Source organism: Echinops telfairi, unplaced genomic scaffold (genome assembly GCF_000313985.2).
Source record: "Echinops telfairi isolate 266 unplaced genomic scaffold, ASM31398v2 ScPeMD7_5868;HRSCAF=6743_1, whole genome shotgun sequence".
Taxonomy (NCBI): Eukaryota; Metazoa; Chordata; class Mammalia; order Afrosoricida; family Tenrecidae; genus Echinops; species Echinops telfairi.
This window is the reverse complement of record NW_022109768.1, coordinates 2,419,595-2,438,528: the sequence shown is the minus strand read 5'-3', so window position 1 is coordinate 2,438,528 and position 18,934 is coordinate 2,419,595. Positions and strand designations below refer to the sequence as shown.

Sequence of the window (18,934 nt, the reverse complement as noted above, 5' to 3'; positions counted from 1 at the left end):
TTAAATATATTTACATATGTACATGTCTGTATTTAGGCTTGTATGTATGCCCTTTGCCTCCTACTTCTTTCCTCTATTTCTTTACGCTTTCCTCCAGTCCCAATACCATGTTCAGCCTTCATTCTGGTTTCCGTAGTTCCTCGAAGTTGCCTTGCCCTTGGTCACTCCCTACCAGTCCTCCCATCCCTTCCCTACCATTGGTTTTGAACCAATTGTTGTTCCCTTTAGTTAAATTACAAATCTTTATTCTTGAACAAAATCTGAATACTTCAAACAATCCAAAGTGCCAAGGCACAGCTAAAATCTAGAAACTTCCTTTCACTCTCTGATGTGACAATTGCTGCGTTATCACCATAGCCAGGAACTTTACCCGTTATGGAGAATAAAGAAACCAATACAAAAGGAAGCTTCCCTTCAAAGAACTCAGAGTTCAGAGCAGAAAATTATGCAAACTTTACTGGTTATTTCTAGCTTTCATGAATTTGCTCTAATCCCATAGGAACATTGGGGAACATGCTGATTTTTATCTTGTTATTTCATTTTATTATATTTTGCAGTTGCCATTATTTTCTAATCAGATGATATGAAAGAAATAGGAATAGCAAAGTATATATACTTAGAGTTTTCTATTGCTCTGCTTGAGTAACATACAATTAAAAAGTTGATTTTAATAACAACTTCATACCTTCAGAAAAATTATGATAACCATCCACATTTTAACTTTCCACTTTGATCACGTCTCAATATTTGCAGAAATGACAAACGATACCAGAGTGGGATCTGTGTATATCTCATTCTTTTGATCCATTCTTGTAGTAATTTTCATAAGTGTGGTGAGTGCATAGCCCTAGTTCATATATTCATAAATAATATTCAGAATGGTTTTGCTTCCTTTCAAATAATAGTACTGTAACAGATTTAGCCAATTATATTAATCTGTTATTGTATGCATATGTGTGTGTTCTCTCTCCACCCCCATTTTCTCCCACAAGTATACCAATAAATAGATTCTCTTCCGCAATCAAAAATAAAATGGGGGAAAAAGATATAAAGATATTACTGACCTAATTGCCTAATAGTCAAAAGACGATCCTTGAATGAGTGTTTGCAGTTTCTCTTTTCCTTGGTATTAGATTAGAATAAGCTACTCATTTATTCCTGATGGGCACAGTGGTGCAGCCATGGGCTCCGACAGGACAATGATCGTGAGGACGGTGCTTCATTCTGCTTTACACACAGGCTCTCTATGAGTCAGAACAGACTGGAGACCCCAAACAACGACGACGAGAACATTCATTTATTTATTGGGGCTATTTATTCATAGTTCTCGGATAAATCCTATTTAGAATATGGAAACACTATTATGATTTTTCATTAGCATTTAAATTCTTCTTTGTTTATGGAAGGATAGTCTAAACTATAAGAAGTGTATTGTGTTCATCTTATCATCAAAGTGAACTAGAGCATTTTAAGTAATCCAAGTAGAACCTCCTTTTGTCAGAAGTAGCTACATAATTGATCATTGAAAGATAAACGTTGTGAAGCTCTTAGTACTTTAAGCATAGAGACTTTTACCTGAAGATACTGAATATATGACTTCTCCATTGCTTCCTTCATCAAGATCTTTTGCAAACACAGTTGTCACTAACATATTTACTGGTTGACCTTCCAGAACCTGTCATTAAAACAAATGGCTGACCAATTAGTGAAAATTTTTAAATGAAATGTCAATTGTCCTTTACATTACTATAAAGAATTTAAACAATTTTAAAATTCACATAAAATTCAAATGTCTACTGTATAAAAGTTATATGGATCCGAATCATCTAAAATGTTTACTATTTGATTCTATGTAAACAAATGATCAGAATCACTTAGACGAAGTCTAAACATAGAAGGAAAGAATAGAATAAAAGAAATAATCTTAGGTTTTCAATGTAGTTTTAAGAATTCTCAGAGCCCTGGTGTGTAATGGTTACACATTGGGCTGTGAGCTGCAAGGTTAAGAGTTCAAAACCACTAGCCACTCCGGGGGAGAATGACAGGGCTTTCTACTCTCACAAAGAGTTACAGTCTCGGAGTCTGAGTAGGCATCGACTCAACGAGTTTGGTTTAGTTTTGCAGCATCTTCTTATTCATCAGGGAAAAAACAAATTAAAATTTGTTTTATTACAGAAAATATATTTCATTAATCAACAGAAACTTTCCTGCACTATTGAAATATACATGTGGAGTCCATGTTTTGCGTCTAACTGCCCAATGATAATTTCAGTGATACAGATAATTTAAGTGATTTAATTAAAAATCATAAAGATATGAGGGTACTTCAGAAAGCTTGTGGAGAAATGAAATTAAAATATAATGAACTATTTCCATGAGCTTTGTGAAGCACCCTCCTACTATGATAATGTTTTGCTTTGGTAAGCTGTTTCTTTATATCTGGCTTTGGAAGCTTAAGTTAAATGGATTGACGTCCTCAGAATCTCTTAAAATGTTTTCCATGCACTCAGTGTGATATGCAAGGGCTTGGGAGCAGCAGCTTCCAAAATTTCACTTCATATAGGAAATGAGTATGTATGATACTCATTTAAAAATTATGAAAAAGTTGCCTCAAGTATATTAATTTTATTCAAATTCACGTACTGATTTATTGTATACATTATAAAACATTAAAAATCATGGGTATGAAAAAGAATTACGTAATAAAAGATAATGGGATGTTCGTGCATGTGCTCAAAAGGATCAATTTTTACTGTCTCTTAGGGCACAGCTCCCCACTCTGGCGCTACAGATCGTTCCAACGAGCACATCACCTGTTGCTAAGGAACCTGCACAAAGCGATGCAGGCACTTTTGGGGGGAAAAAAAAACACCTTTATTTCTGAACATTCATCATGAGGTCCATTATGTCTGCATACAAAGGGCAGAATTATGTTATTATAAGACAGATGAATGTGCGATCTCAAATACTACATATAATTATTTTCTTTTTAAAAATGCCTCTATTGATGCCTCTGTTGTCTTGAAATAACCAGATTTGATAAACTCTCACTTCTTACCACAAGGTGGCGCTCCAAACAAATGTACACTTCGACTGCAATTGAGAAAGTAGGCTAAGAAAAATCACGGCCAGGCATACCTTGATGTGTAACTCCTTCCCAGGGACACACTGCGGGAAATGGGGCGCATTATCATTGACGTCAGTAACTGAGATATAAATCACCATGGTCGAGTTTCGTGGCGGGGAGCCATGATCAGTCACTAAGACAGTCGCATGATGGTGTACTTGATGCTCATGGTCCAGTGCCACCCAATTGATAAGTTCCCCTGAGGAACGCAGAACAGAAAGAGGGAAAAGGCATTCTAAACCGCATCCGAAATGACGGTCACAAAGGATGTCAAATGCCAAGCTCGGAGTGAAAACACAGCTTCCAAGAGATCACATGTGAGAGGCATAGTTGTGGCTTCTACCGTGCAAAGAACTTTCTAAAGTTGCTACTGAAAATGCAAACTTAAAATCGCCATTGTTTTCATTTCAAAAGATCTACCACAACTATTTGATCTAGAAATGGAATACATAAAACCAAAGATACCTACTCCTCACTTATCGGCCATCTTGTTATCAACACCTTATCGCTGTAAGTGCAAAGTAAGAATAACTCTGGTGTGCTGGTTACGGTCGGTTACATGTCCGCTTGTCTGGAGAATGGATTTCATACGTTTGGAAGCTATGAAGTAATATACATCGACATGTAACGATGAAACATAGCAGTTATGTAATGATGTAGTCTTCCTGTATTTTTGTTTATCTCAGTGCATCACACTGCTTTTTACATAAGGACTTGGTCTTTGGAACCTAACCATGGTGACAAGTGAGGAGTGGGATGTAATAAAACACTCCATGGGAATTTTTTAATAATTAGAAAGATGTAAAATTACTGTTGATTCCTCTCCATGGTGTGACACAGAATAGTGGGAAATACATGAATTTTAACATCCTAAGATCTGGGCTTGGATCTCCCTACCTGCACCTCAGAAATCGAATGGTCTCTCTCATCTGACTTCCTATGGATGCTAGCAAAAGCAAATACAATTATGAATTTTAAAATATCTTGTAAAATGTAAATTATGGCACACATTAAAAACAATAAAGTGTCTGTCAAGTCTATTCCAATTTATAGGCCTACATGGTAATTGTTATTATTTCTTCAAAGCAATAGCAAAAAAAAAAAGTCTTTCTAGAAATCAAACACTAGTCCTTGAACAATGGTTTGTCTTTAACATACACTATCACAGAGGTTCTCAACCTGTGGGTCGCGACCCCTTTGGGGGTCGAACGACCCTTTCACAGGGTCACCTAAGACCATCGGAAAACACATAAATATTTCACAATATATAATTACATATTGTTTTGTGATTAATCACCATGCTTTAATTATGTTCAATTTGTAACAATTAAAATACATCCTGCATACCAGATATTTACATTACAATTCATAACAGTAGCAAAATTACAGTTATGAAGTAGCAACAAAAAAGATTTTGTGGTTGGGGGTCACCACAACATGAGGAACTATATTAAAGGGTCGTGGCATTAGGAAGGCTGAGAACCATCGCACTATGAGGTCTCAGGCCATCAGGATGTGGAGGGTATGCATGCCTGTTGAGCACTGAAGGGTGCTCTCAGAACAAGACCCAGATCATATCAGGAATGATAACCTCTAATCATGTGAAGGAAACTGAAGCTCTGAGGTTAAGCTACTGGCTTAAGGTCGCAAAACAAAAGGAATGAATGCCTAATCTCTGAATCTGGAGACTGGACTAATTGGGAGAGACAGGAACCAATGGACGACAGAAAAGTGGGCGAAGGGAGACATCGGTCAGTGTAAGACATGAACAAATAAGAATGTATAAAGTATCAAGGGTTCGTGAGGGAGGAAGGGTTGGAGAGAGAAGGGGGAAATGAGGGGCTGATACCAAGGGCTCATGTAGAAAGGAAATGTTTTGAGAATGATGATGGCAACCAATGTACAAATGTGCTTGAAACAATGGATGTAAGTATGTATTGTGATAAGAGCTATATGAGCCCCCCCACCCCCACCCCCCGATAAAAAAAAGAGTGTGTATGTATTAGGAAAAACAAATCCATTGAAGCGAAATACCGAGGGAATCTAGCCAGGCAGAAGTGAAGGGCAAGCAAGTCCATTGTGCACAGGGGAACAGTATGTGTCCTGCAGGGCAGAAGGGTCCTGGCTTCAGGAGGGTACTGGACCGGAAATCCAGCTGACCCTCTTCTTGGCAAACCACCCATCTGGTGAGAAGCTACGTTTGCCTGGAGGAGAAGCAGACCTTTCTAGTTCACACATAAAGATGCCGTAAAGGCTGAACGTCCATCACAGCGGATTTCAAATGCTGTCCCCAGCGAAGGGCAACGGGTGCCATTTGCACAGAATGCTGCTGCTGGTGTGGGATAGGTGTTGGGCTGCTAACCACAAGTTTGACAGTTCAAATCCACTAGCTGCTCTGCAGGAGCTGTTTGCTCCCATGAAGATTCACAGGATTCAAATCCTGTGTAGGGCTGCTGCGAGTTGGAATCACCCTGGTGGCAGCTGGTGTTTGGGTTTGGATATAAATGCCGCCCTCTGGTATTGCACAAAGGATGGTTTTCTCTGTCTTCCTGCTGTGCTGGTTTCATGATGTAGGGCAAGTTCCTCAGGCTATCTGAACTTGTTTCCTCAACTACAAGGTTTGGATATTCATGTTTCATTTCTAAGTGGTCATAAAATTAAATAACTGCCTTGAAAATTCATGGAATATAAAATAAAGTAACCAATTTATATTTCACTTCTCAATTAAACCTTTAAAAACACTTACAGTAAACTGTGCTTCTTTCTCTAGTCCCCTTACCAAAATAAAGGAGATCAGAATCTTAACTAATAGATCGATTTCTACTCTAACCTTGATGAAGTTTATATTTCATAAAATGTTTTAACCTTTTAAAAAGTCTGCCAAGGGAGAAGAGTAGTTGGTTATAAAATTTGGACTTTCCCCAAGGATTTATTCAACTCCTTCTAAGAGATATGAGTCAGAATAGGAAGTCTGTATTAGCAAGGGTGTAAGACAAGAGAAATACAAATTATCAGGAAAACATCTGTTCAGGTTTTGGTTCATTTTAAAGTCATACAATACTATAATTGAATATGTGGATTCATCATAAACTACAGCTTTAATTATGAGTTTGTACTAATGCTAAACTTGGAAAACTGGAGTTCTGTCCATCCGAACTGTTAAATACATAGGTGGAAGCTACCATACACTACCTGTATTAGGATTCACCTTGAAGAATTTTCCAGCAGACAGCAGGAAATAGGAGAGCTGTCCATTCTTCCCAGAGTCTCTGTCCACGGCTGTAACTTGGCCTATTGTCCCTTGAGGAATAGGACTCTCCTTGACTTTCAAAAACAACACATCATGCAAGAAGACAGGAGAATTGTCGTTCTCATCCAGGACATGGACAATTACTGAGGCGCTCACGCGTCGCAGCGCCCCATCCCCTGGAATCCAGGCAAACGCTCTAAAATTATATGTTCGTTGGGATTCATAGTCCAGCTGTCTCCTCAAATATACCCACCCACTGTCAACACTGATGCCAAATGGGGCAGAGTCTATACTGGGTTCCAGGGAGTACAGGAGCTGTGAAGTTGTGTGCTGTGGGCCATGTACATGGGCCTGGATTTGTAACAGTTGAGTAGTTGGTGAGAGGGCTTCACTAATTTCAACTTGATAGACCAAATTTTCAAATGTCAGGGGTGGGTTTGTTTCTTGTTTTTCAATAACTACAGTCAACACCAACTGGGATGCCAGAGAAGGAACTCCTCGGTCCTTAGCCATGACCCTGACTATGTACTTCTGTGGTGGGGCCCCTCCCAGACTCTTATTGAGGTACACTACCCCAAGGCCTGGGTCAATGGTGAAGGTGCCTGAGGGCTGGCTGGCAATGGAGTATTGGATAAATCCATTTCGGTCACTGTCTTTGTCCTCTGCTCGGGTGAAGTACAAGGCTGTGCCAGGTGGTGTGTGCTGAGATAGTTTAACCTCATCAGCGTTGGTGAGAAAAGCTGGGTGGTTATCATTGATGTCAAGGACAGTTATGCTGACTTGGGTGCTGCTGCAGACTGGGGAGTTGGTCAACTGTGCCTGGACAGTGAGCACAAACACGGGCTGTGTCTCACGATCCAGAGGCTTCTGCGTACAGATGGAGCCCAGCCATGGGTGGATAGAGAACGTTCCATCCAGATCCCCAGAAGTGATTCTGTAAAAAATTGGTTCTGTGGAATCTGCGGGGGGGAAGAGAGAGAAAGAAAATAATCACAGTATGGAGGGGCCAGAGGGAGTGGCGTACATGTATGGAGAAAAGAATAATGCAGGAAATCAATGATACATGGAAATAATTTGTCAGTGGACTAAGAAGCCACGTGTACATCAATCTCCACAACCCAGGAACCAAAAAACTAGATGGTGCTCTGAAAGCAATCTCAATAGAAAGTGCTGGTTACAATGGGAGAAAAATGGGGACAGAACATAAAATAATGAAACCAAAAAAAAGACTAGGCTTACTAGTCAGAAATAAATTGGTAGAACCCCGGAGACTACAGTAGCCCCGTGTCACCCTTCAGGACTGGAACTTGACAAGGAACATATAGCTTTGGTAAGCTATTTCTTTATATCTGGCTTTGGAAGCTTAAGTTAAATTTCCACTCCTTCCTTCTTGCATTCCGTTAAAGGGGAAAGATGTGCAGAGCAGAATTTGGAAACTTTTAAAACATATTTGAGAAAACTACAGTTAGATTGGGTTTATGTGTCTCTTATGATCTAATCTCCCATCTTCGGAGAACCCTCTACAAAGGTTGAGAGGAGGCGGAGGGACGAAGTGGAGGGAGCCGAGAGGGTGACGAGATCTCTGGACAAGACCTCACTTGTAGGGATTGATCCCGCAGAGGCTCTTTCGTGACGGTGAAAGAAAAAGGACATGCTCCTGCACGATTTGAACAAGCAAACACGGGGACCCCTTCAAACGAACATCAAATAGGACCTGTTTGAATGTTGGTATTGTTAGGTACCATCAAATCAGTTCCAACTCAGATCAACCCTATGCGCAACAGAAGGAGACACTGCCCGGTCCTGCGCCGTCCTCACAATTGTGTTTGCGCCCATTGTTGCAGCCACTGTGTCAACGCTCCTCGAGTTACACAAACATATTGTTCTTCTACGGGGACTGGTTGCTCCTCATCACTTGTTCAGACTCTGTGAGACCAAGTCGGGCCATCCTTGTCTCCAAGGAGCCTTCTCGTTGTACTTCTTCCAAGACAGATTTGTTTGTTCTTTTGGAAGTCCAGGGTCTTTTCAATATTCTTCACCAACACCATCATTCTGATGCATCCATTTCCTTCTGTGTTCCTTTTTCAATGTCCAACTTTCATATGCATAGGAGGAAACTGAAAATACCATGGCTTGAGTCACGGGCACCTTAGTCCTCAAAGTAACACCCTTGCTTTTCAACACTTTAAAGAATGTTGTGCCGTGGCTTTATCTTATGCAATGAATCATGTGATCTCTTGACTGCTGCTTCCATGAGCATTGATTGTGGATCCAAGCAAGATGAGATTCTGGACAACTTCGATCTTTTCTCTGTTTATGTTATCTATTGGTCCTGTTGTGGGGGTTTTTTGTTTGCAAGACACTGAGTTGCAATCCCTACTGAAAGCTACAATCTTTTATCTTCATCAGCAAGTGCTTCAAGCCCTCCTCCCTTTGTGTCATCTGCATATCACGGGTTTTTAATCCTGATACTAATTCTTCTTTATATAATCCAGCTTCTTTGATTACTTGCTCATTATTCGGTCTGAATAAATATAGTAAGATGATACAACCCTGAAGCACACCTGTCCTGATTTTAACCATGCAGCATTCCCTTATTTTGCTCTCACAACCGCCTCGTGATCTGTGCGCAGGTTCTGTAGGAGGGTCACGAGAGGTTCTGGAACCCGTATCCTTCTGAAGGCTATTCAGTCTGTTGGAAGCACAGAGTCAGTCTGTGAAGCGCACGCGCACATTTCCCTGGTACTCTCCGCTTTCAGCCAAGATCCAGCTGACAGCAGCACTGATATCCCTTGTCCCATGCCCTCTTCTGAATTTGGCCTGAACCTCTGGCAGCAGCCTGTTAATGTACCACTGAAACCACTGTTGGATGATCTTCAGCAAAATGTTACTTGCAAGTGATTATCAATGACATTGTTCTACAATGTGAGCATTCATTCTCTTAGGTCACCTTTCTTCGGAATGGGGACAAATATGCACATCTTCTAGGCAGTTGGCCAAATAGCTGTCCTGCAAATTTCTTGGCATAGGGAAGTGAGCACGTCCACTACTTCATCAGCTTGTTGAAACATTGCACTTGGTGTCCCACCAATTCCTGGAGCCTTGTTTTCAGCGAATGCTTTCCTGTCAGTTTGGACTTCTCCAGTCAGTACCATTGGTTCTTGCTCACATGATACAAACTGCAATGATTGAATATTGACTAGATCTTTGGGGTACAGTGACTGTTTTCTTTCCATCTTCTATGGGTGATTCCTGCCTCAGTCAATGTTTTTTTCACAGAGGATCTTTTAATATTACAACTCAAGTGTAGAAATGTTTCTTTCGTTCTTTCAGTGTATGATATGCTGGGCGTGTTCTTCCTTTCAATAACCAATGGGAAATATTTAAATAATTTATATGCTAGTTGAAGTTCTTTGAAACTATTTTTATGAAACAGAATGATGTTCAGCATCTAGTAAATGAGGCAAATAAGAGTCACAGAAAAAAATCACATGTTTGCAAAAACAAAAAATGAACTTGCTCTGAAGGATCAAGTGGGTTATAGGGGATTTACACTTCTACATTTCTATATTGTGTGTTCATTAAAATTTTATTTTAAACGTTCTTATTGCCCTGGTGGCATACTGGATTACCTGTTGAACTACTAACCACAAAGCTCGCAGTTTCAAACTGCCTGCTACTCTGCGGGATAAAGTTTATGCACTCTCTTCTCTCTCATCCAGATTTAGTCTCAAAACCCGCAGGAGCAGTTCTGCTCCATCCTATATAGGGTCACCATGAGTTGGAACTGGTGACTGTAAGTTTTGAATTTTGACCTTGTGATCAGAAAAAAATATGTATATCTATAAAAGAGAGGAACTGCATTGGCTAATATGGAGACAAGAAAGTAGTGATGTAAATTGTATAGTCTGAAAATGCTCTAAGAAATACTCCAATTATGAACCTAAAAGCGGTACAAAAGGTACTTACTCAAGGGCTCTGTAACTTTCACTGTTCCGACGGGACTCCCTTCAGGTACATCCTCAGAAACGGAAAAGGTATACTTGGGCCTTTCAAATTCAGCAGCCAACAGAGCTGTCGGGAGAACGTGTATGGTGACGTCAGCATTAACGGGAGATGTGAGTCCACCACCATCTCGAGCACACACCTCCAGGGAGAGTGTAGGAGAGTCCAAGTTACCAAGGGTTGATGCCAAGTAAATGATTCCTGAGCAGGAGAAAGAGAAGCTTAAAGGTTACTTACCTTAGATGTACATCATCATTTATTTACCAAGAAGTCACAAAATTACATTCATTCTTGGGCTTAGCTACTGCTTGGGAAAAAGATGGGGCTCGCTGATTCCATAAACACCTTTAGTCTCAGAACCCTATAGAAGTCAGAATTAACTTAATGGCACTCACTGATTGAATGTGTGTGTGTTTCCTGTTTCTTTTCCTGTCTATGGAGCCTTGGTCACATAGCAGGTTACTTATTGGGCTGTTCACCACCAGGTCAGCAGTTTGAACCCACCATGTGGGAAAAAGATGAGGCTTTCTGTTCGCATCTGGGAAAACCCACAGAGGAAGTTCTACAAGGTTACTATAAGTTGAAATCAACTTATGGAAGTGAGTTTGGAAGTTCAAACCCACCGATGGTTTTAGATACGCTGTGGACAGCCTTCCTCTGACATATAAGGTGGGTAAGGAGTTCTGATGTCATAATGGGTTAGGAGTTAGGCTGCAAAGCAGACAGTCAATGGTTTAATCTCTAAGCTGCTCCTCAGAAGAAGGGGCTTTCTGCATCTTTAAAGATTTACAGCCTCGGAAAAAATCCATAGTGGCAATTGTACTCTGTCCTATGGACACACCATGAGTTGGACTAGACTGGATGGTAGTGAGTATGGTTTGAAGTAGGCTGGACAGTCCATAACCACAAAAACACTACCCTATCACCAGCCCAGGATGATGGACTAACAGACCATATTACATAGTACAACACAGTGAAGATATTCTGCCCAGTCAGTTACAGGATGGAACTAAAATATTATCTTTGGAGGTACTTGCTATCTGCCCTTAACTAAATTATAGGACAGCTCTTTCAACGACTGTACTCTATCATTGTAAGTTAGACCCATGATATGTGCATAGTACATGTGGGAGTTGGGGGTATCCCTGGTCATATCAGGCAGAGATCCATAATGCTGGTAAAATGGATAATTGAGTATTGTAACTCACTGCACAAATGGTGAAGTTGGCACCTCTTATCATCTAAGTTCATGTGAAAGAAGCACACCAGCATGTGTGATCCAAAGACTCTAAAAAATAAAATCCAAGACTAGAGGAGAGAATTGTATTTGAGCTTAAATTCTAAGTTTCAGAAGGTTTTTCGGGTTATGGAGTATAGTGGATATAGTGTCAATAACACTCTTGAAACAGACAGAAATAAATTGGTACTTCAAACCACCCAAAGGTGGCTCAGAAGACAGACCTATTGCTCTTCTGAGAGGTCTCAGCCTTGAAAACTCAGTGGAGCACAGTTCTATTCTGATATACATGGAGTTGCCAGGAGTCAGAATTGATTTGATGCGAAGGAACAACAACTACTATGTTAGCTTGTAAACATAAAAAAGATACAACACAGAAAACGGCTTCTGTTACATATTTAATAAAATGTTTTCTTTTTCCATCATATATCTTTCATAACGAAAATATCTTGTCTGGCCTATTGTAAGCACAATATGTCCATCTTCTCTAGTTGCTTCCTATCTAACACGATTTCATTTCATTTCTCTGCCATGGTTCCTTTCTCCTGGACCTACTCCTGGTTATCCTCTTCGGTCTGGCACCCAGTATGAATATTGAGCCTCAGATACGATCAGAAACGATGGAGTTTCAGATACACGGTAGAATATAGCACTTTTTATTAGGGTGCAATACAACAATAATGTAAAGGAAATGCTTTGAGTCCTCCTCACGTTCAGATAATGAAGATCAAGGGTTTCAGCCTTTAATTGGAATTAAAACGCAATGTAGAGAAAACAAAATTCCTCACAATTGGACCAATAGGTAAATCATAATAAACAGAGAAAAGATTGACGTCATCAAGAATTTCGTCTTGCTGGGTCACACAATCAGTTCTCACGGAAGCAGCAGTCAAGAGACCAAACCACATTTCATCGGTTAAACTACTGCACAAAACCTCTTTAAAGTGTGAAAAAGCAAGGATGCACTTTGAGGACTAAGGTGTGCCTTCCCTGAGGCGTGGTACCTGTCTTTTTTCAGATTATTCCATTGCTGTGAACATAAATTCATTGTCCTCATTTGAATTTATATATTCTTTTCCCTGAACCACTTTCTTTGTCTTGCATTGATGATACCTACTTTAGAGGAGGCCTGGTGGTAGACTGGGCTATGTCCTGAGCTGCTCCCCACTGGCGCATTGTTCAAATCCACCCACTGCTCGGCGGAACCTGAACTTGACGGCTGTAAAACTTTAGAGTCTTCTAAACGCAAAGAAGTTCTTCCCTGTTCTCTGGGGGCACGCTGAGTCAGAGCGGACGTGATGACACCAAGTTTGGTGTGCAGTTTGCTGTAGCCATACTTCACAGTGCACAAGTCACACAGTGGTTGTGTGGTTTCTCTGCTAGCTATTCATATACTGTTCAGGTACATATTGTTATCGAGCTGATTACAATTTACAAAGAAACACGGAAATATTTCATTTGACATCCCTGATGATTTTGATAAAGAAAACGGAATGCCTGTCCCAACAGATAACAGAGATCGGTGGTCTGCACCTAGCAGCTGCTCCACAGGAATAGGACTGTTAGAGCTATTTCGGAAGCCTGCATACTGCAATAAGAAACGAAAATTAGATTGTATATCAAAATACATGCCTTTTTAAATCCCTGTACAAGATTCTTCTCTAAAAATAGAGCTATTATTATGTAAAAAGCTTCAGAGATGAATTTTCAGAACCAGCAAGTGAAGATATTTAGGAGCACTGCATTCAATTAATTGAATCCCTGAAGTGGAGATAAATGTGCTTCATAGAAATTATATAAAACTGTTTTGAACATGTTTTCATTCCAGATATGAACAGAAATAATGGCTCAAATACTCAAATTACTAATAAAATGAGCTATGAAAACATATGGTAAATTATAATACCTAATAAAATAAATAGCCATACTATAGTCACTCTTAAGCATTATCTCTGGTGAAACTCATGTCGTATTTATTGGGTCCTCCCTCAATGCACACACCAGCATTTTAAATCGAAATCGTTTAATAGAAGGCTTGAAGTCCCAATGATTGGAGACTGGGGAACAAGAAGCAACACATAGCTCACTCTGACATTTTTATTATTTTATCCTCGATCCATGTAAGAACCTTTGTTTCTTCTTATTTTAACACAATTTCTCTGAGGACTACTTCTCTGACTTGTCAGAGTAACCCCAAACCCACTGGCATCAAGTTGATCCCTACGCATCGTGACCCAACATAGGGTGTTCCTGGAGATCCCCTTGCAGAGGGGTCTCGGGGAGGAGATGAGCCAGTCACAGGATGTGATGTAACAACGATGAAAAATACAACTTTCCTCTAGTTCCTAAATGTTTCCTCCCCACTCCCACTACCATGACTCGAGTTCGACCTTGCAAGTCTGGCTAGACCAGAGGATGTACACTGGTACAGATAGGAACTGAAAATACAGGGAATCCAGGGCGGATGAGCCCTATAGGACCAGTGGTGTGAGTGGCAAAACAGGGAGGGTAAAGGGAGAATGGGTAGGAAACAGGGAACCGATTACATGGAACTGTGTGTGACCTCCTCCCTGGGGGACAGACAATCGAAAAGTGGGTGAAGGGAGAAGTCGGACAGGGCAAGATATGATAAAATACCCATTTATAAAATATCAAGGGCTCATGAGGGAGGGGAGAGCGGGGAGGGAGGGGAAAAATGAGGACCTAATGTCGGGGGTTTAAGTGGAGAGAAAATGTTTTGAGAAACGATGTACAAATGCGCTTTACACAATTGATGTGTGTATGGATTGGGATAACAGTTGTATGAGCCCCTAATAAAATGTTTAAAAAAACCAAAAAAAAACCATAGGGTGTTCAAGGCTACAAAGCTGCACAAGAGCAAACAGCCTCCTCTTTCCCCAACAGAGCGGCTGGTAGGTTTGAACCGCCAGCTGGGCGTAGCAGCAGTCCACTGCTTACCCAACAGCATCACCAAGGCTCTTTCATTTGTGACGACATAGGATCTCAATGAATTTGGAGGAGAGGAGGAGATGAGAGAAAAAGACTTTGTGCCAAATATTCAGTCACCCAATATATCTTTGTCGAGAAACTTTATCAAGAACGCATAAAAACCCAGCAATAACTAAATGTAAAAAATCCCACAAAAGTCAGTAAGTTAAGAAATATTAGTTATAGGGGAGCCAGGCATTTTAAAGTTATATACACACAGTGATTCTCAAAAAACCAAAATCACGGCCATGGAGTCAAGTGATTCTGACTCAAACGATGGAGTAGACCTAACTAACTCTACGGGCCGTCGGGACGGTCATTCTTTATGGAAGGACACAGACTCATCTTTCTCCCTCGCACAGGCTGGTCGTTCCAAACTGCTAGCCTTGGGCTTAGCAGAACAACTTGTATCCCCGGTACCCCTATTGAAATAGGGAGAAAGTACACAAATCATGGAAAGTTGATTCCAATTCAAAACGACCCTGTCAGACGGAACAGAACTGTCCCACACGGTTCCCAAGACTGAGCATCTCTACAGCAGCAGATGTCACATCTCCCCCCAGAGGACTCGAGCTGGCAGTGAGCAGCCTAGGGCTTCAATGTTAACTATTATGGACTTTGCATATAGTAGCAATTCACAGAAATGAACGTATGTGCTTTTTGGCGGTGGGAGTGGGGGGTGGGGTGGGGAGGTAGTGTTGGGAACTGCACTTTACGAAATGGAGCGTCTTGTTCGGAAAAAAGGATGCCTTCTTCAGCCTTTGACAGCAAATGATGCCATATGAGGGAGGGTCTCACAAGACAAGGTAAATAACTGAAATTTCCATTTGCAACAGGTTTTGAAAATAAAATATCAATTATCCTATTCACTAATTTATTACTTAACAGAATTATTGAAATTAGAAGCCACTGCTTCTAGATATGTCTCGCTATATTTTTTCTTCCTTCTTGGTCTCCTTGGTATCTATGCCCCACTACCCACCTGTGAACTCCCCTGTGTACCCCCAGGAAACCTTATTCTACCTACTGTCTCTATACATGCAGCTATCCTGATTTTCTTCTTTCTTTATTATTTTGTTTATCCATCCTGGTTTTCATATACCAAAAAACATAGAAAAATGCATAGCAGAGAATCAAGAAAGTTACCAACAACGACAAAATACAATAGAGACTTTGAACACCAATATGGGGGAAAAACAGCAAATATTAAAAACCAGATCAAGCACAAAGTGTATCAAAGGGGGGATTAGATAACAAGTTTTAACCATTAAAGTCAGAGTTATTATATTCATGTCTACAATATTCTGTCTGATATCCCCACCCCTAAATTATGGTTAGAGGGAAATCGCTGGAGGCTTATTCCCTATGAATAACCTGAAAATGTATGTTGGGCTTCCACTGTCATCCATGCCCTTCTGCACACCAGAATCTCACAATTTAAGCTTTGATACTATCTCCTCTTTCTGATTTGGTCTATATAATTTACAATCCAAGAATCACGGATTTAGGCATGTTTCTTAGATATTGCCTTAGTTGAGGTCTCACTTAAAGGTCTGAAAACAAGCCTTTAAGACCCCAGACACTATGCTTTCTGTTAGCTAGGTGCCATCTAATGTCTTCACCACACTTTGCTATTGCACCCATCTTTCCCATGTTTCCTGCATGAGGGAGAGTATTGAGCAGGGACATGTCTTGTGAAGTAACTGTTGTTAGATTGGACCTAGGCGTAAGTGTGAGCCCAAAATCCATTCCTGAATCTATGTCTTCTGTCTGTGTCTGGCTCACCTTAGAGACATCCTTGTTATTATATGGTAGATATTTTATCAATCATGTCCCTGGAGCAGGAGGACCTTCTGTTTATAGTGTCATTGGTTTAGCCCTGAAAATAATTTTGAAAGACTATTGAGAAAGGGATATAGAAGAATTTTGGGCAAACTGTAAATCACAGTACACGGATTATTGACTTGTACAGATTAAATCCCTACACGACTAGATACTATTTACACCAACAACAGGAGTTAGTGGTCAGGCAAAACTTACAATAATATTCACTGACCATGTCAGATAAAGCTCTACCAGGATATTTTAATATTTTGACACAGCAAGTAGGGCATTGAATTCCTAAGTAGATATTAGTCCATCTATCAACGGTTCAAAACTCTGTCTTCTGCTTCTTCATGCACTATGTAATTTCAGTCTTCATTCTTTGGGTTACAGGTGTGCTTAGTTCACCTTAGTTCTTCATGCACTACATAATTTAAGTCTTCATTCTTTGGGTTACAGGTGTGCTTAGTTCACCTACGGGGGTTTCCACATCACATCCTTCTGGGACGGCCTTTGGAGTGTGTTGTGTGCCTTGAAGATACAAGGTTCAATGGCCCAGTGTTCTATGGCATATGACCTGATCCCCAGGGCATGTACAGAAGCCCAGAACAATATGGTCTATCAGCAGTATAGTACCAGGCATACTTCCCCTTTAGCAGCGGTTCTCAACCTGTGGGTTGCGACCCCTTTGGGGGTCGAACAATTCGTTCACAGGGGTTGCCTGATTTGTAATAGCAGCAAAATCACAGTTATGAAGTAGCAACAAGAATAATTTTGGGGTTAGGGGGTCACCACAGCATGAGGAACTGTATTAAAGGGTCACGGCAAGAGGAAGGGTGAGAACCTTTAGTGTCCTTAAAAGAGCTGTTGGTCTTTATTTTTCCTCCTCCTCTAGAAAGTTACAAGCCCACCAGCAGTGTATAAGAGCTCTAATCTCTCCACACCCTCTTCAGCATTTGTTGTTCTCGGCTTTTTAAAAATTGGCCCATGCTTCTGGATGTTAGATGGTATCTCATCGTTGTTTTGATATTGCATTTCCCAGATGGCTGGTGAATAAGAGTATTTCCTCGTGTGCTTGTGAGCCAGTCAGGTGTCATCCTTTGTGAATAATCTATTAAGGTCCACCTTTTAAGAGGATTATTTGTTTTTTCTTGTTGTGTTGCAGTATTCTGTAGATTTTAGTAAATAGTCCTTTGTCCATTATGCCATTGCTAATTATCTTTTCCCATCTGTGAACTCTCGTTTTACTCTTTTGATTAAATCTTTGGATGTACACAAGGGTTTTCCCTTTAATAGATTTCAGGCATCTATTCTGTCTTCTTCTGTGTGTGCTTCTGGGAGTCCATGTATGCCCTACACCAGGGCAATTAGATTTGTCCCAACTTTCTTATTGATGATCCTGCTAGCTTTGGGTTTTACATTTAGGTCTCTAATCACCTTGAGCTCATTTTTGTTCTTGAGATCAGGTATCATTCTGTTTCATTCTTCTGCAAAGGGATATCCAGTTTTTCCAGCATCATTTGTTGAAGAAGGCATCCCCTTTCCATTTAATGTTTCTTGGTCTAGAATCTTCATGTCGAAAATCATCTTATCAAAAATCAGCTGTCTATAGAATGCTTTTATTTGGGGGCTTTTGGTTCCGCTCCATTTGCCTATGTATTAATCATTCACCAGTAGTAGGCTGTTTTGACAACTGTGGCTGTGTAGTACGTTCTGAGGTCAGATAGTGCAAAGCCATCTAATTTGTTCATCTTTTTTGAGAAATTCTTTGCTTATCCTGGGCTTCTCCCCTCTCCATACAAAGACAGTAATTAATTTTTCCATTTCTTTAAAGGATAATGTTGGAATTTGGGATGGGATTGCATTGAATTTGTAGGCTTTGGAATTTGGATTTGGATTGCTTTAGGTTGTATCAATATTTTCACAATATTGAATCTTCCTATTCATAAATACAAGATACTCTTCCATGTGTCTAGGTCTCTTTTAGTTTCTTGTATTAATGTTGTGCAGTTGTCTCTATACAGGTCTTTCTTTACTTGGATAGATTTATTCCTAGTATTTCTACTTTGTGTGGTTATTGTGAATGTTGCTTTCTTGATGCCTTTTTAAAAAATCATTTTATTGGGGACTCATACAACCCTTATCACAATCCATGCATCCATTGTGTCAAGCACACTTGCACATTTGTTGACATCATCATTCTCAAAACATTTGCTTTCTACTTGAGCCCATGGTATCAGCTCCTCATTTTACCCCTCCCTCCCTGCTCCCCCCTCCCTCATGAACCCTTGATAATTTATAAATTATTATTATTTTGTCATGTCTTATACTGTCCAATGTCTCCCTTCACCCACTTTTCAGTTTCTGTACCCCAGGGAGGGAGTTATATGAAGATCCTTGTAATCGGTTCCCTCTTTCTACCCCACCTTCCCTCCACCATCCCGGTATCGCCACTCTCACCACTGGTCCTGAAGGGATCATCTGTCCTGGATTCCCTGTGTTT

The 18,934-nt window shown here is 40.4% G+C and overlaps 1 protein-coding gene across 1 annotated transcript in view; it reads right to left on the bottom strand.

Moving 5' to 3' along the window:
• The window catches only part of DCHS2 (dachsous cadherin-related 2), a 119,738-nt gene that overhangs the window by 97,685 nt on the left and 3,119 nt on the right, over nt 1–18,934 (bottom strand). Inside the window, 5 exon segments of the mRNA XM_045295799.1 lie at nt 1,576–1,675; nt 3,139–3,326; nt 6,320–7,336; nt 10,347–10,583; nt 13,153–13,207. Coding sequence (XP_045151734.1) covers nt 1,576–1,675; nt 3,139–3,326; nt 6,320–7,336; nt 10,347–10,583; nt 13,153–13,207 — 1,597 coding nt within the window.